The 26257-nt window shown below is 31.2% G+C and overlaps 2 protein-coding genes across 2 annotated transcripts in view; one reads left to right on the top strand and one right to left on the bottom strand.

The window, feature by feature from the left end:
* The window catches only part of LOC130621485 (signal transducer and activator of transcription 5B-like), a 28392-nt gene extending 2173 nt beyond the window's left edge, over positions 1 to 26219 (top strand). Inside the window, exons 2-29 of the mRNA XM_057436775.1 lie at positions 8540 to 8748; positions 10080 to 10170; positions 10621 to 10677; positions 10912 to 11001; positions 11273 to 11389; positions 11692 to 11773; positions 12010 to 12062; positions 12164 to 12244; positions 12809 to 12957; positions 13844 to 13895; positions 14238 to 14347; positions 14676 to 14744; positions 14821 to 14886; positions 15260 to 15301; positions 16418 to 16457; positions 16786 to 16839; positions 17491 to 17532; positions 18137 to 18211; positions 18486 to 18578; positions 19088 to 19235; positions 20329 to 20378; positions 20574 to 20668; positions 21071 to 21201; positions 22303 to 22372; positions 22572 to 22654; positions 22993 to 23047; positions 24099 to 24315; positions 24429 to 26219. Coding sequence (XP_057292758.1) covers positions 8618 to 8748; positions 10080 to 10170; positions 10621 to 10677; positions 10912 to 11001; positions 11273 to 11389; positions 11692 to 11773; positions 12010 to 12062; positions 12164 to 12244; positions 12809 to 12957; positions 13844 to 13895; positions 14238 to 14347; positions 14676 to 14744; positions 14821 to 14886; positions 15260 to 15301; positions 16418 to 16457; positions 16786 to 16839; positions 17491 to 17532; positions 18137 to 18211; positions 18486 to 18578; positions 19088 to 19235; positions 20329 to 20378; positions 20574 to 20668; positions 21071 to 21201; positions 22303 to 22372; positions 22572 to 22654; positions 22993 to 23047; positions 24099 to 24315; positions 24429 to 24653 — 2568 coding nt within the window. The 5' untranslated portion in view covers positions 8540 to 8617 and the 3' untranslated portion in view covers positions 24654 to 26219. The remainder of the gene's footprint in view (positions 1 to 8539; positions 8749 to 10079; positions 10171 to 10620; positions 10678 to 10911; positions 11002 to 11272; positions 11390 to 11691; positions 11774 to 12009; positions 12063 to 12163; positions 12245 to 12808; positions 12958 to 13843; positions 13896 to 14237; positions 14348 to 14675; positions 14745 to 14820; positions 14887 to 15259; positions 15302 to 16417; positions 16458 to 16785; positions 16840 to 17490; positions 17533 to 18136; positions 18212 to 18485; positions 18579 to 19087; positions 19236 to 20328; positions 20379 to 20573; positions 20669 to 21070; positions 21202 to 22302; positions 22373 to 22571; positions 22655 to 22992; positions 23048 to 24098; positions 24316 to 24428) is intronic.
* On the bottom strand, positions 4935 to 6919 carry LOC130621497 (uncharacterized). The gene is made up of 2 exons (XM_057436793.1): positions 6270 to 6919; positions 4935 to 6182 (listed from the first exon to the last, which is right to left on the bottom strand). The coding sequence occupies exon 2, from the start codon at positions 5818 to 5820 to the stop codon at positions 4936 to 4938; it is 885 nt and encodes a 294-aa protein (XP_057292776.1). The 5' UTR covers positions 5821 to 6182; positions 6270 to 6919; the 3' UTR covers position 4935.
* Positions 26220 to 26257: the final 38 nt, after the last annotated feature.

Genomic DNA, 26257 nt, shown 5'->3' with positions numbered 1-26257 from the left:
AGCCTGAATTATTTTAGTTAGTGATAATGCTGGATTTACAATATTTGTGTTTGCCGTCGCCTGACCGGGTCAGTACCATAGCGCGGATTGAAATTATTTTTTAAAGTTTTTTTTTTTATAAAAAAATTTTTTTTCTGCAGATGTAGGAATGCCAGCCTTAAATGAATAAAAATGAATTTCGTAAAACGTATTAACCACAAGTGCAAAGTTAAACGTGATGATGTTTTGGCAGATTTGCTATAATTTTAAAACTTTATTTAACATGTTTTTTCTTTGGTATTACATCACGAGAACATTCGTCCGAAAGCTGTATTAAGGTACAGGGCACCTAACCTCTCCCATGTTCTGGTTATATTTAACTTGTGTGGGTGTACACTCTTCTCTATCTGTGACGATAAAGGTCCGAATGACTTGTGGCATGGTTCGAAATGGTCTTCTGTCTCAGTGTAATGCACCAGCCGAGCATAAGAGTGTCAGCATGCAGGAAAGGGGCCGACTTTAATGTTCTCTTTAGCTCATGTTCTTCATAATAACACGATCGTTCTTCATAAACTTTGTGTTTTTGGTGGTGCTTATTTAGTAGATTCTCTACTAAATATAAGCACCACCAAATTTTATCTACTTAAAAATTTTAGTAGATAAATCGCTCGCACAAATTTTTTGGTTCTCAAACCCATGTGCGGTATAGTTTTTTTTTGTATAAATTTTGTTAAAATGTAGGTGAACTTTCTGAATTAATTTTAAAGTTTTATTTAAGCCACGTAAATAAAGATTTTTTTAAATTTGAAAACGAAGCATATTTTTGCCTATTTGCTTGGATGACCTGAAAAATAAACAATTAATTTATGAAAATGACAGTATAGTCATGCATACTATTGCATACATGTAAAAAAGGAAGTTAAGATTGAGAGAGTCGCTATACGTAGACGCTCGATCATTGTGTTTGGGGTTCACGATTTAAAACGTATCCCCACTTTTCTACTACAAAATCATTGTGCGACAAAGATCCTTGGAACACATAACATCCATTGCACATCCTTTGCACGTACGTTTCACATCACACGCGTTACTTAATTTACACGTGCGAATCATCACACACCTACTCAAATATTCCTGAAAAAGACTGAGTAGTGCACAAGACATCTGTAAACAAATGAAGATATTTTGGGTGAATATACCTTAAGCATAGCAACAACAGCAAAAAAAAAATTCAGTTGGCGATTTACATAAAATCGACTCGGGTTGGTGAAAAAGGTCTGCAAAAAAGAATTTTCATGTCCTCTCGACCCAAAATTTTTTCAGTCTGTGCCATTTTCACGCTATCGGTCGGGTTATGGCAACCAAAGAATTTTTCATGGACGGCCTCATAATGCAATAAGTCATTAATTTTTTTAGTAAATTTTTTTATATCCAAATCTTGTCCCCCAAAAACGATAATTACATTAATGGTCGCCATCATTATCGAACAAAAGCCCAATTGGTTCTTACATATTTTGTTGATTTGTGACACGGCGTGCATCGCTCAACAGACTCGTGTCTAAAACTCTAAAACTATATTTATAATGGTGAAACATTATTCTATTCTGCAGAATATATTTATTTCAAAACATGATAAATAAAATTACTCTAGACAATCAACAGAGGCACAGTTTAGCTTTCCCACATTTCGTTAATTCATAATGTCTTTGTTTACATTGCTGCAGACTGACGTCACACAAGTTAGTATTTTACCGAACAAAATGTACTAATGTACTAACAAAATGTACTAACACTGTCATGGTGGCGACCATGGAACCTTTGACCCTAAATACTTTGAGAAATGAAGCTCACAAATATAAAAAAATTAACACATATTCACACTATAATGAACATTATAAGCACAACTTGTTATCAATCGTTAGTTATCCTTTAAAATAATCGCTGTTTTTAATTCTGAGATAATGAGTGACTGTTGAGAAAACAAATTATGACTGTTATAAATCGCTGTATTGGTTTTGTAATAACTAGAAAATGTCCCCACGAAACTTAAAAATCACCTATTTCTTTTTAAAAGGAGAAAATGTTTAGCTGAAGCTTAAAAGTTGCTGTATTTTAAAAACAAAGCCATCAAAAAAATTTAATAACAGAGAATTGAGAGAATTTTTCTTTCTCCTAAATACTTTTTCTGAAGCTGTTTGGTATTGCATTTGTAGTGCCATGGCCTGCAACAAAACCAAATTGCATCTTATATATACATATATATCAATTCTTTCTCTAAGTAGCTTATCAATTACTCTTTCAATAACTTTCAATATCTAATGCATCTAATGCTTGCGCACAATAATAACAATAGAAAGCAATTATGTTTGTGTGTAAAGTAAAGATACATTGTTTTGAAGTGCTGACATGCATGTATAAGTGTTGCGAATGTTGTATTCATCATCATCATCATCATCCTTCTCGGCTTAACATCCATTTTCCATGCTAGCATGGGTTGGACGGGGTATATTAATGACCCTCTTCCAATCTGATCTAGAGTGTGTTAGATCTAAACTCAACTTCCTCTGTCCTTATAACCTCCTGCCAAGTCTTTCTCGGTCTGCCTCTGGGCTTTGCCCCAGGAACTATCAATATCCAAGTGCCCCAGCCAATTCAATCTTCTTATCTGGATAACATCTTTAATTCTACGGATACTTAGCCTGCTTCTTAGCTCATCTGAACTCTTTCTGTCTCTCAGACTGGCGTTACACAACCACCTAACCATTCTCATATCATCCCTTTCTAAACAGTCAAGATCATCCTGCTTCACTGCCCATGTCTCACTGCCATACAACATAACACTTCTTACACAGGCCTCATACAACCTACCTTTTACCTCAATTGACAAGACTCTGCTAGTCAACAAAGGAAGTAACTCTCTGAACTTTTTCCAAGCAGAACCTATCCTGCAAGTAACACTTTTTCCAACACTGTATTGGTTATAAAAATATTTTATTACATATATGGTCCTAGGGATAAAATGCAGACCAGATTTAAAGAAAATATCGATTCAGAGGAATGAAGTCATTACTGATCGAATGTTAGAAGTCATTTTTGATCCCCATGACATCATCAAATTAATTTCTCTTGGAATCTGTTTGTATTAAGACTTTCTACTATGCCAGGTTTATCACATAAGCATAAGTATATTTGAATTTACTAATCCCCCTCCCCCTATTGCTATGGTTAATAGGGATAAAGCTTACCAACGTGAAAAACAAGTTAATTTCATATGAAAGAGCTCACAAAAAATTGTCTATGAACAAGTATTGAAAGTTTAGCTAATAGGTAAAAACATATATACATCACCATATACCTTAATAAACCCTTAAAATAGAACCTCAGTTTTTTCTATCTCATTATGGCATGAATAAGTAAGCATAATAATTATATACAACTTCAAAGTCAAAAATCTTGAGAACTGCTTAAGATTTTTAAAAAAGATTCGTAGACAACTTTTAAAGCTCTTTTATAGGCCAACTTGTTTTTTTGGGGGAGGTATAAGCTTTAAGGGACCGTCTCAAAATGTTCGTACGTAGTTCGTATAATTCGTATAAAAAACTTCGTATCGATTTATTAAATCTTTCGTATCATTTTATTTTTAATACGAACTTTTTCGTATCATCAAAATTAAAAGTTCGTATAAAGTTCGTATCATTTAAAATAAAGTTCGTATGTAGTTCGTATCATTTTTAAAGAAGTTCGTATAAAAATTTGCTTATAGGAAGTTCGTTTATTGTAATTGGACTATTATCTATAGTCTTTATATTTAATTTTTTTCAACAATTATAAAGTTCGTTTCGTTATACGAACTTCGTTTATTTTAATTGGACTTATTATCTAAGGTCTTTATTATTTAAATATTTTTTAACAATGACAAAATTCGTTTCATTAACGAAATTCGTTTAACAAATATTATTCACGTTATTACGCGTCTTATATCATAAAAAAAACTTTCAAAAAAAACTTTGTTTTGTTTACTAAGTTTATTGCGCTATCTTTACTGCATCTTATTTCGAAAAAAAAAAAAACTTTATTTAGTTAGAATTAAATAATATGTTTTAAAATATTGCTTCCACTTGAATTAGATAAAATAAGTTTAAATAATATTGCTCGCCCTATCATTGCGTATTATTTCACGTTTTTCTACAAGAATTTTCTGTAGGAATATCGAGGATGCAAAACGGGTCAAAAGTTAAGAATATCATAAGAATAAACCAGGCTCCAACTTTAAATATAGATTTTAAATTTTGTATGAAGTGTAAACTTTTTATCCTTTTAATAATAACAACTTTGGCTTCGTTACGCGTTGCAATATGCTTTCAGGTTGCATGCATGTTTTTTTATGTTTGTTTATCTTGTCACGGCACAATTTTATTGGTGAATAGGTAAAAATAATTTCAGTTGCTATTTTTTTTATTGTTTTTTTGCTTTTTTTGCAATAAAAATATATATACCAACTGTGCTAAAATATGCTAAAATATATACAAACAGTGGTTAAAATATATACAAATTTTTCTAAAAACGCAACGATAAAATACTTTTAAAAACATTAAACATTGTCTCTGGCTTTTTGTTTGGCGATTAATTTTCGTTTTACTTGTCTGCATTTTGAGTTCACAATTTCATTTAAATTTTTCATTTCCATAAATTCATCGCTGTACCGTTTTTTTGCTTGACGCACTATAACACTCATACGATTCGGAGAGAGGGAAGAAGTGTTTAACGCTCCTGTTTGGTAATTTCGAACACCACCTTGTATTCTTCCTACCGCTAGCTCTTCCTCGGTATACAACGCTTGCAGTTGCTGTTTTATATAACAAGCACAAGAATTTATTTTTCTTTTTTTTGGAAGTGGCGTCGAGTTAACTGGATCATTCATTTCAGTAAAAAGCTGAAATGTGGTTGGGTCAGTAGTCATGGGATTTTCCAGTAAATGCATGTAGGAAATTTGCGGAGGTTGCATTTCTTCGGGCGCGACATTAACATTAATGTTTCCACAGCTATGGGGAATCCACAATAGGTCTTATTATGCCAAAATCGAGCACACAAATCGACAGCTCTGTCCAGAACTTTCATCCACCCCTCAACGTCATTTTGATGTGGTGTTACTCCTTCAATATCGTCTGGCAAAGTTACTGTTGAGATCCTGTTAGTCAGGTAAGACCAGCATCTCTCAATGGGATTAAATCTTGAGTGACCAGGTGCGTATGATTGTACAACAAATGTGTCGAGCTCAAGATTTCTCCACAGCAAACCCATAGACATGAAATTAATAATGCCCTTAACTGACCAGTCAGGGCCTCCGTCAGCAATCGCAACAACATTAACGATTTCTTTTATTTTTCTTTCTTTTTCAATCAAATTTATCATATGATTGACGTGCATCACGTTGGTGCTTTCAATAAGACGCGATGGATACAACTGCACCAGAAGTTTTCCAGAACGCGGCCAGTTTATTATTGAACGATTCAACTTGTCTTTCGATATTCTTACAAATCGTTTGAGTTGGTTGTCAATGTTTGATCCTTCGGATAAAGATCGCTTGCGTCGAAAAGTAATTTTCTTTGCAGGAGAAAGAGAACGACTCCGCTGTATTCGGTCCTTTAGTATTTGGTAGCCAGCAGGCACAAGCTTTGAGTTTGGATTTGGAAAATCGTGATCATTATAATTTGGTGCTTCGTTAACCAAATGAAAAGTGCGTATTTTCGTTCGTCTGCTGTTCGCTGGAATACCCACATCAACTTTATTTTTATTGTCTACGGACAGCATAAGTGTGTTTTCTTTGCAAAGATATCCCATTTCGTTAACTATGCGAACTTGACCGCAAGTGAAATGAAAGTCGTCGTGTGTTTTTTTTTCTTTTGTATTTCTTTATGGAGGAACACGTGCGTCTATCAGACATTTGTAGTTTTTACTCGCTGTGTTTTTTTTTCGGGGTGGAAGCATTAATCTGTGAATGGTGTGGCGACTAACAGTTATACCCAAGGTTTTTTTGACGTGCATAACGATATCATTCAAAGAAAGCCCATTTGTGTACATAACACTGTCTCTCCGACGTAAGTGAGCTTCAGCAGAACCCTGTTCTATCAACGTCTTGACACAAGTAATTATTTCCGGATATTTCTCGTGTATGCTTGGTCTTCCTCGTCTTTTATTTTTATCTAAAAAAATAAGTAAATTGAATTTTAACTACATTAATAAATTTAAGAGTTTAAAAAAAGGGGAGAAAAAAATAAAAAAATATATACTTTGCAACAAATCAGTCTCGTCGTCGGAACTGGCTGTGTCATATATCCAATCGATATCACTGTCGTAATTTTTAGACATGCTATGAAAGTAGCTAGTTTTAAAAAAAACTGTTTAATTTAATTAAATTCGATATTTTAAAAAGGAAATACAAATGCTTGATATTAAATTTAAGTTTGGTTGAAACTATTAAAATAAATCGTATATTTTACTTCTTTTATTTCTGGTTTCGTATTGAAATAATTATGCGCAATTACGCCGGTACTTTTGAAGTTCGTTTTAAGTTCGTATAGCAATTTACTTCGTTTAAAGTTCGTATCATTTCTTTTCCTATGTCAAAAAAACTTCGTTTAATTCTTTTGTTTCTGATTTTGTATTGAAATAATTACGCGCTATTACGCCGGTACTTTTGAAGTTCGTTTCAAGATCGTATAGCAATTTACTTCGTTCAAAGTTCGTATCATTTTATTTTGTATGATAAAAAAACTTCGTTTAAGTTCGTATCATGTATTAAAAAAGTTCGTATAAACTTCGTTTATATTTTTTATTTTAAACGAAGCACTTCGTATGACATTCGTTTCACGAAACGAAGTACTTCGTAGCGTTCGTATAATTATACGAAAAAAACGTACGAACATTTTGAGACGATCCCTAAAGTAATTGACATAATTCATTGTTTTCTTCTCACAAGCTATCCACATCAAACCTTTACTTCTTTAAAAATTTTTTTTAATACATAGCACTAAGTGAAAAAGACTGAACAATAAATTTAGGGTCTAAAAATATTATAATTAAGTCTTTTTAATATAAATTCCTGAAGGATAAAGAAAAAAAAATGTTTCAGCGTTAATGTTTAGGTTTGCGTGACAAGAACGACCTGTTTGAAGTGTTACATATAATGTTAAATGTTACATAAATAGCACACCTGGACTCTTTGTAAAAACAAATTATGCTAAGGTGTACCTGCAAATAGCTCTAAATTGCAAGATTTCATCACTGATTATGTGTTGACATGTGTGGTTAGAATGTGCACAGCAAACAAAATCCATGCGCAATATGTTTTATCTTTTATCCAAGGTGCTAGACATAGTTTAATTTTGATCATTGTTGGAAAGTAAATTGATTGTTATTATTAACTTCTATAATGCTTGCTGCAATGTGGATGGATAGGTGTCAGTGTTGCATCACATTGTTTTTAACTTTAGCACTGCAAAATTTTGAACCCTTTTTTTAAAATCAAAACATTTTATTATGGACACTTCATTATTTCGTTAAGAAAAAAAGTCATACCGATGACAATTTTCTGCCCAACTTGTATTTGACTGCATCAAGTGATTTAAAGTCACAGGGGTTGATAAAATTTTTTTGATAAGTCACTTAACTTTTCCTATACAAAACTAGTTAGTTTTAGGAAAATTTTATGCATGATAAAAATCAGTGTTTTTTAGCAGGTTAAAGATGAATATAAAAATCACGCACCTTGTTCATTAAATTACCTTCTAAAGACTGTAAAAAGAAAAAGAAATATGCACTGATTACTAACACACATTTCAGAAAGAAGCTGTCTTATACTAGAGTGAAACCTAACCTAAGTAAATTTTCTTGATTTATTTGTATTTGTCACTTGGAAAGTTTTTTTCTGGCTATATGCAGTAGTATTTCCATAAGGATAATTGCGGGATTGTCTAATTTCAATTTTGTTAATTATTTTTATTAATTTATTAGTAATTAAATTTTTTTGATGGAAATTGGAAAGAATTAAGAATTAAAGTTATACTAGTTGGGTTTATCCATAAACTTTCATATTTCATAATAATAAAAACAAGCTTTTTTAGCAGAGTTTTAATAAAATTGTAATTTTTTTGCTTAAAAAGAAAAAGAAGATTTTGGTGAAGATTATTTGTCAAATTGTAGTTACACCAAGTAAAGGTGTAACTACAATTTGAATATCTGAAATAGTTAAATGTGGAAAATGATATTATGTCTGTATCATTAACATATACTAAAAGTAAACAGGTTTCATCATTTGGAAATGCAGGGGAGAGTCATTTAGTTTTAACCATTTTTTGTTTTCATTTTTGTACTATTAATTGCAATGTTCTGAGAAATATGTAATAAAGCAAATGTTAAATACCTTTGCAATTTCGACTTATTAAGTTAATTATGTAATTGCCTACTTATAAAGACTATCATAGCCTTATTGTGTGTTGATCATGAAAGATGTAATGAATTGTACTGTAGTTTAATGTTAATTTTTATTTTGTGTTCATAGGTAAACAATAATAAAAACAAGCTTTTTTAGCAGAGTTTTAATAAAATTGTAATTTTTTTGCTTAAAAAAAAAAAGAAGATGGGTATTTGGAATGATCTACGATCCCTTGGTGAAGATTATTTGTCCAAACTGCAGGACTTGTATACAAGTAAAAACTTTCCCTGGGAAGTAAGGGGACATTTTGCAGACTGGTTTGAAGAACAGAATTGGTATGTTTTTGTTTAATTACTTGGTGTTATTATCTATAATATAAATGTTGTTTAATAAGCAACTTGTATATATAAACATTATCTTTGTTATATTGTAGTTGTAGGAACTAGGAATTATTATTATTATTATTGTTAATTCTTATTAAATTGTTGAACTGCATTTAAAGGTCCCATTTAAACTACAAAAGTTGTTCAAGCACAGCAATTTCTCAACGAGACAACAGCCTAAGTTATCAATTTTAGTTTCATGCTTAACGCTAAGCAGAACAGACAGATTCACTCTTTTATAGCCTATGACATGACTCTGAGAAGCCAACGCTCAACCACAAGGCTTCTATTTGGTACAGGATAAACTCCTTTTCCCTGAAACAGATTTCTAAGAAGACTTAGAAGGTTGCTTTGTTTAAGTTTCTGTGCCGTGCTCACCTTTCATGACATATTAAGTATACGAAAAAGCAAACAAACATTTTTTACAGGACCAAAGATTTGATTTTAGCCTGGAATTTAATTTGCTAGGTTTGGTTGTTTTTATTTGCTGCAGAGTAAAAATAGTGAAAAAAAGCCTGTGATTCTAAACACACATTCCAGTGAGCTTCTGCCAGGAAGAAATAATAGACTTAACCATAATCTTTTAAATATATATATATATATATAGATCAGAGTTTATGAAAACAATAATGTCAATACTTTCTTTATAAGCTATATTTAAATCGTATAAAGTACATATGCCAACGTTCTCTATCATGCTTATGATATAAAACAGTTTTGAACATCCTCGCTATACCACACAAAATCACTGTGTAAATGTGATGTGACTTTTATAAAGTACAATGGATAATAATGTGGCGAAAATGTAAGTAATTATGCTGAGAACACCACCTAGGCTATGAAATATGTTCGTTTAAACAATACACAAGCTTGAGCAAAAATTGACACAGAAAAAAAGAATTTAACAACCTCTTAGTCCTAATGTATAATTATAGCAATAATTATGTTGCTTTTACCCAAATTATTACAAAATCTTTGTGGATAATTATGCTTCATTATAAAACTCCCCAGACATGACCACAAAAATGCCATTTTATGCCAAAGTTGTTATCTTGACCTGAATCTAAGTCGTCTTGTTTGACATCAACAATTTTTTTTATCTCTTTTAACAAACTACACAAAAGCTAATTAAATAATGTTTGCTTCTATGAAGTCTTATTTCCAATAAAAAAAATTTGTCGAAATTTTTGAAAATTGTCTTGTATATAAAAATTCAGTGCAAGTATCTACACAATTACATAAGAAATCTCATTGGACTAAAAAAATATTTTGTGTTCTTGCAGGAATTTTGATGAAACAATTCCTAACAATAAAGTACATGCCAGCAAGTTGTTACAGGAACTTCTAAAAAAGTTGGATGATTTGTGCTCAGAGGTAAAATTGATAATTTTTAATATTATTTAAGATCACCTCCCATGAAAAAAGAAATTGAGCTCATATGAAAGACCTTTGAAAGTTATCTTGGAATCATTATTTTTTTAAAAAAGCTACACATCTATATGTATGTTTAAAAAAAGATGTCTGAAAAGTCATGATATCATATGTAATTAGACGTAAACAAGTCCAAAATCTTAAGAATCAATCAAGATTTTTCCGTAAAGTATACAAATTTCTCGACAACTTTTGAACATCTTTCATATGAAATTATAACTCTTTGTTTATCGTGGGGTAAGCTTTAATTTTGATTTTATTTCTTTAAATAATAAGTATAAATAAAAGTTGACGAGGTTTTTTAGCAAAGAATTAACTGGTAAATGTATGTTTCTTCTTTGGATATAATGCACTAGTACCTAAACGTTTCGCTTATGTCTGACTTGTGTTTAGTCTCATGAGGATCTTATGAGTCAAATGAGGCTATACAATTTGAAGAAGCAATTCATGGTAAGAATTTTTAGTTGTCTATAAGTTTACATAAAACAAAATTAGGCTTTAAAAAAAATTTTTTATGAAAAAAAAAACTGTACTCCACAAAAATCACCATTGATCTTTATATTATGATATTTTTTTAAACAAATTATAATACTTGTATTTTACTTAATAAAGTTGCACTGTGAAGTAGGAAGGTGCCTTGATTGTTTAAATCTTATATTAAACACCTTTTGGGGGATATTTTAGACCGTTTTTGGTGGTGAGCCATGTAAATTTGTTGCAACCGTACGTGACATTCTAATAGAAGAACAGCAATTATTAGCAATGAAGTCAATGGTAATTGTTATGATTATAATGAAGTGTTTTTAACAACACACTTATAAAGGAAAACTATGATTTGTTATTTAAGGGCTTTCATGTTTACAAGCTCCTCAAAGTTTCGATTTCACTTTTGATATTTTTGTTCAATAATTGTTTTATTGTGTGTGCTGTCTTGTGACATAACAAAATCAAGTAAACTGAAATTTACTTGTAAAGTTGTTAGCAATTATTTTGTTAGTAGGAAATTATTATGTTGTCTTAAGCAAGCTTTTTCTTTTTAACTGAGAACTCCGTAACACTAAGTCCTGCGAATCCCGTTATGATGGATAATGTAGGAATGCAACCAATTACCGTTCTTCCAGACATCAACCAGTCATTGAACGAGTTAAAGGGTAAAGTAATGGTATGTATAGAAGTTATTTACCACTGTCTTGTGTTTTATTTTATGGCAAGCAACTTAATATTTTGTCCATGTATCTGGCTGCCATAGATGATTAAATGCTAAAATAAATTTACTACTCAGGCCCCGCCATTAGTAGACACCAGCACATTTATCCATGTGCAATGATTTTCTGAGGCTTTAGTTTTAATAATCTGTTAAAGTGGTAAATCTGCCTAGTCATTTTTTTTCCTTTTCCTAGAAATAATATGCTGAATAACTAAATGTTATCAATTAAAAAACATGCAACATTTTTATCTTGTTAGGAAGTGGATGTATTTATAAAAGAATACCGAAACCGTCAGGAAGATTTTATACTTCAATATCAAGATGTCTGTAAGGTGGAAGGTAAATGCCAATTGGTTTATCAGCAGTCAAAATAATATAACAAGATAGCCACTTCAATGTTTAAAACACTTTCTTAAAGTAGTTCTCCTTCCCAATGTACAGACTAGATATACATAGATATTGCCTGACCATATACCCCACATGGCAAGGGTTGAACTGTAATTGTGGCAATGATATTTACTAAGCCTGCATGTGCTGTGGATAAATCTTACTACGTCATGTTTTTTATGTGATAGGAAACATCCAGCAGGCCAAAAGTATAGCAAATCCTTCCCAAAGGGAGCAACAGGTTATGTTTATTTTGTGTCACTTGCATGTTGATACCCTGTTTAAAAATTTGGTTCTTTTAACCGTAACAAATTTTTGGAAACAACCTTATTTTACATTTAGTTAAAGTTGATGGAAGAGAGAAAGAATGCTCTGGAAACTAACTTACGTGGTCAAGCTGAACAACTAATCAAAGATAGAGGGGTAAATTTTCATAATTGGTAGTAAGGCTGGACTTAACAAAAGGGGAGTGTATTTAATAAAAAAGCCTCCTGATGAACATTAATATAAGTGCCATATCAAGTAAGTATGTAACCTTATGGTACTTTTTTTTAACTTAAATGTATCGTTATTTTTTTTGGACATGATCAAATTGCTTTATCTATATTATAATACCTGTATGCGTCTGTCTGTCACGCAAAATGGTACCGCAAGTAGCGAGACGTGCAAATTGCGGTATAAAAAGAACAGGCAATCCCGTGGATTTTTTCATGGGCCACCGACTAGTATATATATCTTATTCAGTACTCCTATAAGGGTTTCACGGTCTTTAGTGCAAAACCCTGGAGAGGTAAAAATTTACATAAATTTTATTTTTTTTTGTTTTAAGTCCAGCCTTATACATTCTGTATTCCTGATACTGCCACTTTTTATGAGCTATATGTATTTATAAATGTTAACAAACCTTTTTTACCGAAATTCTGGCTAAAAAATGGTTTATCATGTCAGATTGATTAAAAAATTAACTGCTGGCTAAAATTCACTTAGAACATCATGTCAAATTTGGTAAATATACAACAATCTATACACATGGTTGGTTCTCGTATTGTTGATGAATTGCTATGCTGGAGAATGATGCAACAGAAGGCACTAAGTGGTGCCAAAAATTTGGGTTCTTTGGATGAAATTCAAGAATGGTAGGGATTTATTTTGTAATTTCTAATTGACCCAGGGCTAAAATTTACATTTTGTTTGTACTCTAAGAATTTTTGCAAGTATTTTCAACAATCATCTTGATTTTTTCTTTTTGAACATCGTTATCACAGCCAAGCCCTGGTCTGTGGTGTATTAAGGTTTATTATGTCAACAAGGTTGTAATACCAAGAAAATGCTGTTCTGCACCTATCGTAAAAAAAATAATAAAGCATACTTTTCTTGTGCTTTTCTAAAATAGGTTTTGTCACTAAAAGCACTACAAGCCTTCTTATGAAAGCACAAAACGGTCTGTCCTCTCCATCCTGCATAAATATTTTTGCATCTTACAATTTTGTTAAAATCTGGACCAAAATACATCACAGACTAGGGCTGCAAAGTCAATATGCTGCAGCCTCAGTGTAAATATGCATTACATCAAATAAAAAGTTGCCAAAAAAACAACAACATACTGTTTAGAACCATAACCCAATCCGCTATTGTTTGCTTCTTTTTCGCTTTTAACTTTGAACAGTTCAAGAGCCTAAAACCATTTGACTTGAATAAATTTTCTGCACACACTTTCATGGGTTGTACCACAAATCAGCAAGAACATTGCCAATCCTTGACTTTGTTCCCTGTTATGTACTTTCTCTAAGTATACAAGTAGTTATTTTTGTTCATTTGATGGAGGTTTACTATCATGAAAATGCCTTAATATACTTTTTTTGGAATGTAATTTTGTTAGGTAAGAAGGCTTTTTCTTTGTTAGGGAGTATTTTGTTTTAAATAATTGTTTTCACGAATTTACTGCTGTCTAATTTAAAGATAAAGGCAGTGTAAATTTGAATTAAAGATGTAAAACTTTAATTTTGTATTACTTGTTTACAGGTTTGAGAATTTAATTGAGATTATTTGGCGCTTCTATTCAATTACATCGCAGGTAAAATCTTTTAATTAATTTACATGCTGCAATAATTTACATCGTCCAATAGCTTCAGAATTTATAAACCAGATGTAACTTTGTTGAAATTATTTCAGGATCTGTTAGACAATCAGAAATTGTGTCATAACATATTTTATTTCTTTTTTCAAACAATTCTCAATGCCCTAAAATAAAGGAAAAAGAATTAAAAATTTTTTTAAAAAAAATGGTTTGCATTGTATGACAATCAGAAAAAATCTTTTGTCATACTTCTAAACCATTTAATGCAGTGTCATTTTGAATGAAGAATTTTGCAACCAGCGTCAACATTTTATCTACTTATCAATTTTTTGTTTCCAGTACAAACATCTCTATGAGTCCCTGCCAATTAGCAAAAATGGAATGGAGAAGGACCAAATTGAGAAGTTGTTGAAAGATATTGTTAGTAAATTAACAACATTAATTTTGAGGTGTGTTAGCATGTTTTGTTCAATATCTTGTATTGGTGGTCATACAATATATGCCCATCATTTATAATTGTGAACGTTTTAACGCAACCTTGTACCATTGGTCGGCAATTTCAAAAAGATTTAAATTTTGTGATCTTTTTTGAAATTTGATTTACATTTTTTAGCAGACAATTGTAAACAATAACTGCCCCCTCTAAAAAGCCCCTTTTTCCCCCTAATTTTGTGTACACAACTCTCTTTCTCCAACAATTTTATCAAACTTAAAGGAATGTTTTAATGGCAACAAAATTAAGCATTTCCATCTCTTTATCTTAACATCTCTATTTAGATCCTTTATAGTAGAAAAGCAGCCACCACAAGTTTTAAAAACGCAAACAAAATTCCAAGCCTCAGTTAGGTATGATGTTGATACAACACTGGCAATGCTCTGTGAATAAAAGCTTTAATTATTTTTTTTTATAATAAATATTTAGACTCTTAGTTGGCTCAAAACTAAATCTGCAAATGAACTGTCCAGAAGTTACCGTATCCATTTTAAGGTAATTCTTTTGTGTTGCTGTTTTTTAAAATGTAAACACAATTGTAAGAAAAGGTTTGCATTAAAAATGTGAAGTTTTTATAATTACTGGTTTTTTAACCCAGGATCTCATGATTTTCCTGCAAAAGAGATCCTAGTGTATTTAAGCTGTCATTTGTGTCTTAGAGTGTGTTCCACCACAATAATTCAACTAAGTAATTGCCTAAAACTTCAATCCTGTTGTCATGCCAAACCTTAAGTAGTAGGGATCAATTCACAATTTTATTGTCTCTACCATAACTCCACTTAAACCTATGAAATTCAGTTAACACTATTGCAAGTTCAGGTTCTTTGTGTTTTTGGATTTCGACTTTTAATGAACTGTGTTTTTTTAGTGAGAAACAGTGCAAGGAACTGGTATCAGGAAAGAAATTAGAGTGAGTTATATTATACTATAAGAATAATAGAAGTTTAACACCAAACTCATTGTTAAAAATTTAACTGCATGGAATTTTTTTAACTTAACATGTCTCTCTCTGTCTTTCTGTGAGCCAATTTAAAAACTGATTTTTTTTAATTGAAAACCCCATCATAATCGCACCTATAATTATAGTAGTAAACTTGTCCAAGTAAATATCATGACTTCGGGATTAGTTTTATAAAGACTAGTTTTATAACGTTGCTTTAAAAGTTTTATTTTTCATTAAGCAATCACCTTTAACATCACCAGGTTTTCTTCTATGGTGTAGATAACGACCTTGTAAAATGAAAAGAAATAGTCAACCATGCACATAGCTTATTATAAAGAAATTATAAAGAAACAATTTTACAAGTGCACCAAATTTAATATCAGTTTGTTGTTTATCCTGATGACTGATAGTATCTCTGCAATAGGGTGAACCTTATTCGCCCTATCACAGACATATTGTCAAACAATGAGTAACTATTTATAATTAGTACTATTTTTAATTAAATACTATTTATAATTAAATACTATTTAAAATTAAAAAATCTTGTATAAAATAAACCAAGAAAATTGCCTGATGCAGTGTATATGTATGACCTAAGGTCTGATGATATTCACAATGAAAGGACAAAGTCTGATTGAATTTCCTAACAAAAGAGATTTTGTACCACTACAGGCGAGGAGTTGATGTCCTAAATTATTTTCGCTGTCAGTAGCCTTGGCAGGGAGCACTCCTGACAAATTTTTCAAATGATAATCAGCTGTCTTGTTCGTTTTTGGCATGTATTTGGCTGTTATGTTTGTACAAAGTCTTTGGAAAAGTATGCAAAAATCCATGAATTGAAATATACATTATGGATTTTTCTAGCTGAAACCCTGAGAAGAGAAAGAAACAAAGCATTTTTTACACTGCTTAAAAACATGTCTCTTTATTTTCGGTGCCCAAATCAGATGTCCTCAAAATCAGTATAATGATGTCTAAGTTGACTAAATGAGCTCAAACTGTGCAAAAACAAGCATGCCATAAAACTTGTTGTATAAGTGAAATGTTACAATTTTCAATCTCATATTTGTTTATCTATTGTAGAGAAATTGGTACTTGTGGAGACATTTTAAATCAAAAATGTGTAGGTTATTTTAATTCTATTAGTCTTCAAACAATACAGTTTGGTGTCGCAGTCGATCCGTTAACACATCTTAAGCATTAACAGTTGATAAAGCGTTTAAAGAATTTGTTGTTTTTATGATGGTGGCTTTATACAATTTCGTGTTTGTTTACTTACATAACTAAAAATATGGTTTATTTTTGAGTAGAGAAGCTTAAAAATTCAATCAACATTAAATTAGTGGGATGAAGATGTTTTTACTGTTTTGTGTAGATGCATTTTATTGTGTGATATGTTTGTTTCACCCATGAGATTAATTTGTGTTTGATTTTTTTTTTAACTTTTACAGGTTATGGAGCATAGCAAAGACAACACTACATTACATGCTGAGTTTAAAAATCTAGTATGGCTTTTATTTATTATAAAAATATGTCTGTTGTTGTTGAAAGTACATGATCCTATACATTGTTTATAAAATCCTATCTTTTTAATTCTTTTGCCTGAGTGGATCTTTCAATAACCGGCATTTTTTAACGAGATAAATATATGAGATTTTTAAAAAAAAGTAACCTTGTTAAATTGACTCTTAGATCTACTTTAGATGCCCCTTTTTCACCTCCGCGATTTTAACGCTTATCGCAGTATAATTTGGATATCTTAAAAATGTAAATGTAAGGCTATTGTTTGGAAATTTTCTAAAATTCACAACCAACAAAATATAATGATCCTCTGGTTATCTCTTCAAATAATAAATAGCCAAAGATGATTACGATCATTGCCCATCGATGACAGCTATAACTGTCGAAACGTAGACTATTATTCAATAAAAAGAAACATTTTTTTAAAAACAGAAAAACATGATCATATGTAAATGAATTTATATTCAAATGTAGTGCTATGTTTTAATTGAGCTTGTGCGACCAGGCTAAACTTGTTTACATTTGTCTGCCTCTTACTTTTTATTCATTAACTGTTATATTTTTAGAAATTGTTATTACCTCCAAAGTTAAAATTTAAATTATTTGGGTGCTCAATGATAACATTATATTTTTAGCAACTAAAAAAGATTAAAAGAGAAGATAGACGAGGACAAGAGGTATGCATAATTTTTGATTTGCCTTATGATCACTTTTTTCCATCTTTTGCTGATTTCAACGGAATCTAACGATTATGGTACAGTGAAAATTTGTTCAATTTCCCTGGTTGTAATGACGGTTTAGAATAAATAACAAAACCTGACACAATACAACTACTTTTATTAATTTACATTACTTTTTATTATTAACTTCTAGTTTGTACAAGATCCACAATTTTATTTTTGCAATTTTTGCAACTTCGAGAGAAAATATTTCATAGCTTTTATTTTACTAGTTTGTACAAGATCCAGCAAACAACACTTAACTTTTACGCTAAACGCCTCCAAAATGCATGTAAAATTTAACTGTTAAAAAATATTAGGGTAAAGGTAGCAGTGGTTGAGGGCTGACACCAGAAGTCTGAATCTTAGACTTTTCTATTCACTTCAGGCACGTGTCTAAGAGTGAATCCAGCAAATTCTATCTAAATTTTTACCTTAATCCCTGTAAAAATAATGTAAAACAAAAAGGTAATAGTAAAAAAGTCAACATTGCACCAAAAATAAACAAAAATGTTTTTCCAAATACGTGTTGAATTTACATCTCTTATTATATTTTCTATAGTCAGTTTTAGAAGCCAAAAGCGCTTTGGTGTTTTCTGCTAAGCTTAACATCAGTGGGGATGAATTACCTGTAATGGTAAGTTGAGTTTGGAAATGTTGCGTCAATCATTTCCTATTGTTATTGATATCCAGTGTTACTGACTCAAGTGTCTTGCTATATTTCGATGTTGTTCTAAAGTAATATTTCATCTAAAGTTATGGATAACTTTTTGTAGCTGAACATTTTTTTATAAATGTTTTTAAAAATGTCAAAGTGTTTTGTTTAAAAAAATTAAAGACAAAAGACTTACTTACATTTTTTACTTTTAAAAATGCTTAACTGTTTCAATTATATGAAATTTTTACCATAGTGCATGTCCGTTCCTGTTGTTGTTGTTGTTCATGGCAATCAAGCTCCTAACTCCGAAGCGACAATTATTTGGGATAACATGTTTTCAAGTCCTGTGAGTTAATTTTCCTGCTTATGGTTAGAATTAAAAGTGAAATTAGTTTCGTCAAACTTTGCCTAATACCTTTTAAGGCACTATGGCTATTTAAGTCCACAAATAAAATAAATATTTTTTAATCACTTGAGCCAACTTAAATATAAGTTAAGTTCTACAATGAAAAGTACAACGAGAAGAAAAAAAAAAATCAATTCTTTACCTTTTGATTTCTCATCTTCTCAGATGATGAAACACATAATTTTTCAGTAAGTTTTAGTGGATTAAAACAAGCATGATTTTTAGTTTGTTAATTACAATATTGGCCACTGTTAAGAGCGGAAAAGCAAGCTGACTATTTTTAACTACATTAACTGATCAAAGTACGCCACCAAAAATATTCTGTCAATGCTTAAAAAAAACTATCAATATAATGTAAATTGTTTTAACCATGCAGACATAATGAGGCAACAAAAAACTTCAGTGGAATTTTAAACGTTTCAATTTTTTCGTTTTTATTCACCTATCAGGATCGAGAACCATTTGATGTGCCAGACGAAGTTACTTGGCAGGAGATGTCAGAAGCACTGAATGCTCGTTGGAGATTAACAACTGAGCGCGACCTGCGACCAGAACATTTAATGTACCTAAAGGAAAAAATTTTTACAAATATTGCAGGTATCTTCTCTCATGTTTTTGATGAATTGTGGCTGCGTCTTTGCAGACTGTGCACTGTAATCATTGTTTGTTTTAAAGATGCAGTGGGAATCTGTTAAATGTTTATGGGTGTACTGTTTGAGATCTGTTGTAAAAGACGTTTTGTATTAGAGTTATTCCAACTGATTAGATCTGATATGCTGTAATGTGATTTTAGGGTTTTCATGTTTTTGAGAAACTTAAATTTACAGACTTAAATGGATGAACATTAGAAGAGTTTTCTGTAGTTTTTTGAAAAGCTGTTTTGTAGAAGTATGGGACAATAACTTTAAATAAAATTCTTAATTTAAGAATTTATGTGCATGTATGCTTTTACGATTCTCAGACAGTATTTCATATGGTTGCTCCAAGATTAAAATTTATACAAATGAAAGCAAAAGATTACTTGCATTAACCAGTTGAAAATAACTATCAGTTAATGATGCAACATATTAAATTTTTATTTTACATATATTATTTTTATTAGTGGTATACCGAATATGTAATTTGTACTTCCTTAAAGCGATATAATAGGGATATAAATTGATGGAAATTGAAATTATATCATAGAACTGAAAACGTTCGTATTTAGAGGATTTAATTATGCTGCATAAATTATTATGTCATATTTAAGGAATAGCAAACTTTGACATTTTCTGTCATCAGTAATTTTAGACTTTTTGATGGATGTGCATTTAAGCTTTTTTATAAAACTTATAAAGGTGAATTAATTAGGAAATAGATTTTTAAAAATGACACTCATGTGCCCATTCTATACCTTCTTTGTTATCAATAAAATTATTTGATTGCTATATAATATAGTAACGTTATATTTTCTTCTTATTCGGATGCATTACTGCCTTGTTATGAAAGGAATAAAATTTTTCTTACTTTTCCAGTCCTTTTTCTGTATATGCCATGCCACTATTTTCTTATTTCACATGGTCACAACGCATATCCTTCAGTGCGTGATCCCACTGCTAACATCATCACGAAAGCCACACTAAATTCAGTATCATTGTTTTTATGATATATTCTTTCTTCTGTTGTGTAAGATTTTTTTACGTGTTTACAGATCATGAAATCAGAGCTGACACAAAAATACCTTGGACGTTATTCAATAAGGTGACTTATTTTATCTGTAATTTACTAATTTGTTGACTTGTTAATACTGTGCCCAGAGTTTACTCTACATTTTCTGTAAGAAGGTATTCTAGCAAACACCTACCGTTTTCTGTTTAATCCATATAATATGTGAAGCATACTCGATTTTCTCTTTTAAATTTTTCTTGTTTTTTTTTTTAAAAAAATTTAATTTAGGAACCCTTAAGGCAACGTAACTTTTCTTTTTGGGACTGGTTTTATAATGCTATGGATGTTGTGAAGAAAAACTTGAAAGAGCAATGGAAGGAGGGGTAAGGATGGTTTTTGTCACAATTTTATTACACTCTTCACAAGTCAACAAAGAATCAAGGCCATAGTATTAGTAACATATGAGAAGTTAAAATTTTACTGAAAAAATAGTGAAAATGGCCTATTTTTGATATATCCTTATGGCGTCATTAAATTAATTACCTGGACTGTGTTCATGTTAAGACGTTGTGCTAAGATTCACCACAAAAGTTCCTCAGAATAATGACGTGCAGACACTTTATGCCTCGCCCTGGTTTTTACGCAATACTGAAAAAGTCTGAGTTTTATATGTTTAAACATTCCAGTGTGCTAATTTACCAGTTAGGTGTTTGGATTTTAAAAAAATCAAAAAAGTTGTATTATTACATCTGTTCACAAGAAAGGTATTACATTTTTATTTTCAGGTACCTAGAGTTTTTGTCACGCCAAACGGCACTTGAGAGACTACTTAACATGCCAGCTGGAACATTTTTAATCCGCTTCAGCGATGGAGAACTTGGAGCAGTTACAATAGCTTATTGTAGTGAACAAAGAGGTAATTTTTGGGCTTTGGACTTACTAATGTTGGCCTGTGTAAAGAACAGTTTTCCCATTTTTTATCTAGGTATATTATTACTCACAATTAGCGTAAAACAGGCTTACTATCAACAATATTATTGCAACACTAGCCAGGCGAACATTATTCTGTGTCGGGTACAGAGACTGTAACAGTAGTTGCGGGACTTTATTTTACAAATATTGCTGAAGGGGGTTGGCATGACAAACAAGAAGCTGTTCAGATTTTTAACTTAAAGAAACATTGAAGAGGGTCCTACTGAAGCAGAATAGGCCATTTTTATACGAACATTCTTAACTTTGGATATGTTTTATAATGGTGTTATGTTTTCTTATGCTTTCTTTATGTTTCTTAGCCGTGTCTTATTAAAAGAAGACATATATATTTAAATTTGTGCCTTGCGGAAAAACAGATTTGCTCTAAGTAATGAAATGTTCCAGATCGTAAGAAGCAGTTAGCATATGCAACAAAAAACAATATTTTGAGGGGAAGGAAAGGAAGACAAACATAGACCTAGCATCTTTAACTAGTGATGGCACAAATGATCTTAGGCTATGCCCTTAAAAGCAAAAAAAATAAATTAATGGCAGCAACACCAGCAGAAATCAGCCAAAACTATAATGCCTGATTGTGAACAAAACACACAAATATATATCAGAGTAATTTTCAAATTTTTTTAGGATAACTATTTTCTGTTATGTTGCATTAACTATGATACTTGCTGGTTTTTCGTATTTTTGATTTTTGCTATTTTTTCACATTGATATTGAGTATTACTAGAACCTACCCTTTGTGTAACTTTATTGCATCATGGGGAATCGCGGATATTTATAGAATATGGGGGTTTTTTTTTTGGGGGGGGGAGTTGGGGGGTGTAGATTTTACCCTAAGTTTGTAAGAAAATGGATTTTGGACATTATTACCTTTCTACATCTATAAAACCGAATGTTATGACGTTACACAAAAAGTCATTCTGTGCTTTTTATGATATGATACAATTGTACCAAATTTGATTGTATTTGGAACTTGTCAGAAGTTACTTAGCATGGATGTTGTGTTACTAGACATTTTGTGTTATAGGTTATAAAGAAATTCAATTCCTACAACCATGGAGTACAAAGGATTTCGTTATTCGAGGCCTAGCTGATAGGTAAAATGGATTGTTGTTTTAATGTTGTTCTGCGCCTACCTAAAGCACTGGTGTGAAGCCCTATTTCAAGTACAAATATATATGGGACGAGTGTGCATTAAGTCTTTCTATGAGTTTAGGACAGAAACCTTATTTTTTCATACTTAAAAATGTTTTACATTATACCATATGAAATCTTATTGAGTTCTAAACTTTCTAGAATATTCGATCTGCCGATTTTGACTTACTTGTATCCGGAAATACCCAAAGAACAAGCTTTTGGTCAATACCGGTCAACTGATGGTAACTCAATTTTCATAACAATAAATAAATGATCTAAGGCAGTTATATATGGTCTGCAACAAATTTTAGTTCAAACAACTGCATAATGAAAATTCGTAGTTCGAATATGATACAGAACCTAAAGGCCTGCCATTTGTTTTAAAAACTGTTTACATTGTCATGTGGCACATATTCATAATTTATAAGATTGTAAGCTTCAAATTTGAATAATTATCTTTTGTGTGCATATTAGAGTTTGTGAGTTAATACTTTGAATCTCGAATTAATAACTTAGTTCTATTTTGTATTTAGCATTGTTATATTTGCTAAATTATTAATTGTTAGTGGGTTTTTTACAGTGCTACCACTAAAGGGAGATCCATCCAGTTACATTGAAACGAGCTTGATAGTTGTGTAAGTGTGCATTTTGTGGTAAAGCTTAAATTTTTTGATTGTATAAATTGATAAGTACGCAGAGAGAGTGACTTAATTGTTGTATTGTGTCTGCTGTTTTTTAGTCTCATATTCAAATTGACACTGTTGTGAAATACTGCACATTTTGTTGTCGTTTCGGGACATGACATTATTGACATTTCAGGAACTAAATGTACAAATTTGACATGAAAACGAGTGCTTAAGCTTTTTATCGTAGCGTAGAATATGATTGGTTTATCTCTCTGCCCAAATGCTGGTAGAAAATCCTTTTTCGATATCCACGATATACACATACGAAAACTCAGAATAACATGAGAACAATATTAATTATTTTCAAATTTTTAGTTTGCAGTAAAGTTGTGCACATATGGTTAATTTGTGATACAGTCTAATTATTAACATTCGGTAATATGGGATAATAGCAAATATCTGCCAGACACTAGGCTGGTATAATGATTTGTTTATTGTTCTTGACACATAGCTAGTTGTTTCATTCCAAACAATTATGAAATTTCAAGCTTTTTTCAAAATTAGTGATGTTTTAGAATTAGGATATAAAATTGAATTTCTCATTGGAGTCCCCACCAAATTGGACTTTAAAGCCTCGTTCTTAGTAGTAAAGTGCTACAAGGCAAGTGCTTTTCCATGCATGGTTACTCGAACTGTTCTGACATTTTGCCTAAAATGTAGAAAATTCCACAAGAAAATTTTGCCGATAAAAATGCTTGCCAATGCCGTCTTCATAACTGTGCTAATTACGATTTCGTAAAACTGCTGGTTAAAAGTTGTCAAAGCCAACATTTTGTTCACACATTCTTAAAACTTGAATGTAAACAACTAGCATTCTGAAATTTGCTTTTAACTATTAATGTTTTAATGTTATTCTGCATTTTTGCATACGTATTTCGCGGAACGATAAAAGATATGGAGTTAGGCTTATTGTTTTATATTTTTAGCTAGTGACCACCCAATAATGAAACATGTTATTTTTTTAATTTTCGTAGAATTTAAATGTAATGTTTTTATTTAGTGCTGCCAATAATGACCCTCAGTCCTCATTTAATCAACCAACACCTTCCCCGTGTTCTTATCCAAGTTCTCCGCTTTCTGTTCAAGACCGGAACGTACCTTCACCTCTCTATGGGCATACTGATATGCACGCCATGTCTTATCCGGTTCAACAATCAGCCTATTCAATGCACAATGGATGTGCTATTGGTTCTCCATTGCATATGGATTCGATGCCTGTAAGTGTGGTCTGTTTGACCATCTCTGCGTTTGTCTTTGGTGCATGTTTTTGGAAGGAATGTGTGCATCTTTCTACAATATATATATTCTGTCATGGCACTTCTTATTATAGTATGTGCCACAGTCAACAGAAAGCTTTAACTTTTCATCATCTGGTGTAAGATTATCACACCATACTCCACATGCACCTGGACAGGCCATGGCAAAATCAGTTGAACAGAACATTCCTTTAGGAGCACCTTACCAAGAGATGCTTGAAGATCTTACGAATGATGGAAACGTAAATAGAACTGGAGAGTTTGACGATAATTTTCTTCAAACAAATCAACAGGGTTAGCAACAAGGATTCTTTGGTAGTACTGTCGTGTCCGTAGAGGCATGTGATTGTTATCAGGCATGTGATTGTTATCAAACTATTTTCTCATTGAGATAAAAAAAAACACAATAATTTGAAAGTTTGTATACACACTTGTTATATATGTCAAGTTTTTATCACTATATGTTGAACTTTTCTATCTTCAATATAAATGCTCGTAAAGTTAAATATTATTTGCATTGAAAAGTAAATTTCCACGCAAAAATGAAATGGAACGGATCGGAACAGACAATTGGGATTTCTGTAATTTTGTTGGTTGATGAATTTTGCCGTTCCGATCAGAACTGAAAGGTGAAATCATTTAACTTTTCTTGCAACAGGAACGGGAAAAAATAAACAATCAAATTTAAGTAATTTCCTTGTTTTGTTCCGTTTTGTTTTGTTGTTGACTGGAATTTTAGCATACCGTACCATAGTGCAATATTTAACATTACTTTACGTAGAAATTTTATATGAACTATGAAACTAATGTGTTTTTAAGTTAATGGACCTGATGAATTAGCATTAGACTTGGCACCTTAAAAGATCCAATCAACATGCTGTATCAATGTGATGGAATTAACCCCAAGTTTTTGTAGCTTTTGCTCCTGTGAATGGAACCATTTGATTTTTTAACTACTTTTTAATTAAATAGTCCTTTATGCTATGCTACGATTTTTAAAATCTGTAGCACCTTGTTTAAAATTTGGTTCAAAGAATTTTCATGTGTTCAACTTAAAATTAAATTATATTTAACTGGTGGCCTACCTAGATCCTATTTTAAGGTCAATGAAGCTGAAATTAAAATTCAGGAAAGTGTACTTATTTTAAAGTTATCCAGTCTTTCAATTTATTTAGTCTTTCAAACTTTGTGTTTTGGCAAGAATTTTTTTTTTTCTTTGGTGGTCTTAACAGGAACGAAATAGATGTACATGTTACTCTTATTGTCTTTGTAAATCTATACAATGCTTGTAGGATTCATGTGTTTTAATTCACACTTTTCTTCATTCTCTAACCTTTTTCAACCATAGCAAGCATGATATTTTTTCTTCCTTTAAAAGCTGCTCGGTGGTTTTCGAATTAAAAATCAATTTTATCAAAATAAAATTACTCAAGTGTTTGTGTAAATGTTTCTTTTTCTAATTTTTCTATGATCTTTTCAATTTTACATTATTTTATATATTTTAGAAATAATGTGTATTAATAGCAAAACCAAATTATATATTCGCTGTTTTGATCAACTTTTGTAAATTTTAACATTTTTTTGTGACCTCATTTTTCTCTCATATTTGCATCTTTTATAACTCTCACCTTTATACATTTGCGTTGCCTGAGAATCACACTTGAAAATTTGTATGCAAGCTATATTGTGTGCATACATACAGCCATAAGCGCTATTAGTTAAGTTATTTTTTGTTATTATTGTAACTTAATAACAAGCTCGTTGCCAGAGTTTATACAAAAAATGTTCTTTATATTCAGTACGATCCATTATTGTAAGTTAGTGTTTATTAAAGTTATCCATCCTGCTCAGAGATCACACAGCAACGATGCAGTTTTTTGTTTTTTTAAAAAAATTACATTAA

Source organism: Hydractinia symbiolongicarpus, chromosome 12, assembly GCF_029227915.1.
Source record: "Hydractinia symbiolongicarpus strain clone_291-10 chromosome 12, HSymV2.1, whole genome shotgun sequence".
In the NCBI taxonomy this organism is placed as follows: domain Eukaryota; kingdom Metazoa; phylum Cnidaria; class Hydrozoa; order Anthoathecata; family Hydractiniidae; genus Hydractinia; species Hydractinia symbiolongicarpus.
This window is presented reverse-complemented; position numbering and strand designations above follow the sequence as displayed.

Bases quoted from the DNA above. Each gene is read 5' to 3' on its own strand.
- LOC130621497 (XM_057436793.1), bottom strand. From the start codon at position 5,820: ATGGGATATCTTTGCAAAGAAAACACACTTATGCTGTCCGTAGACAAT.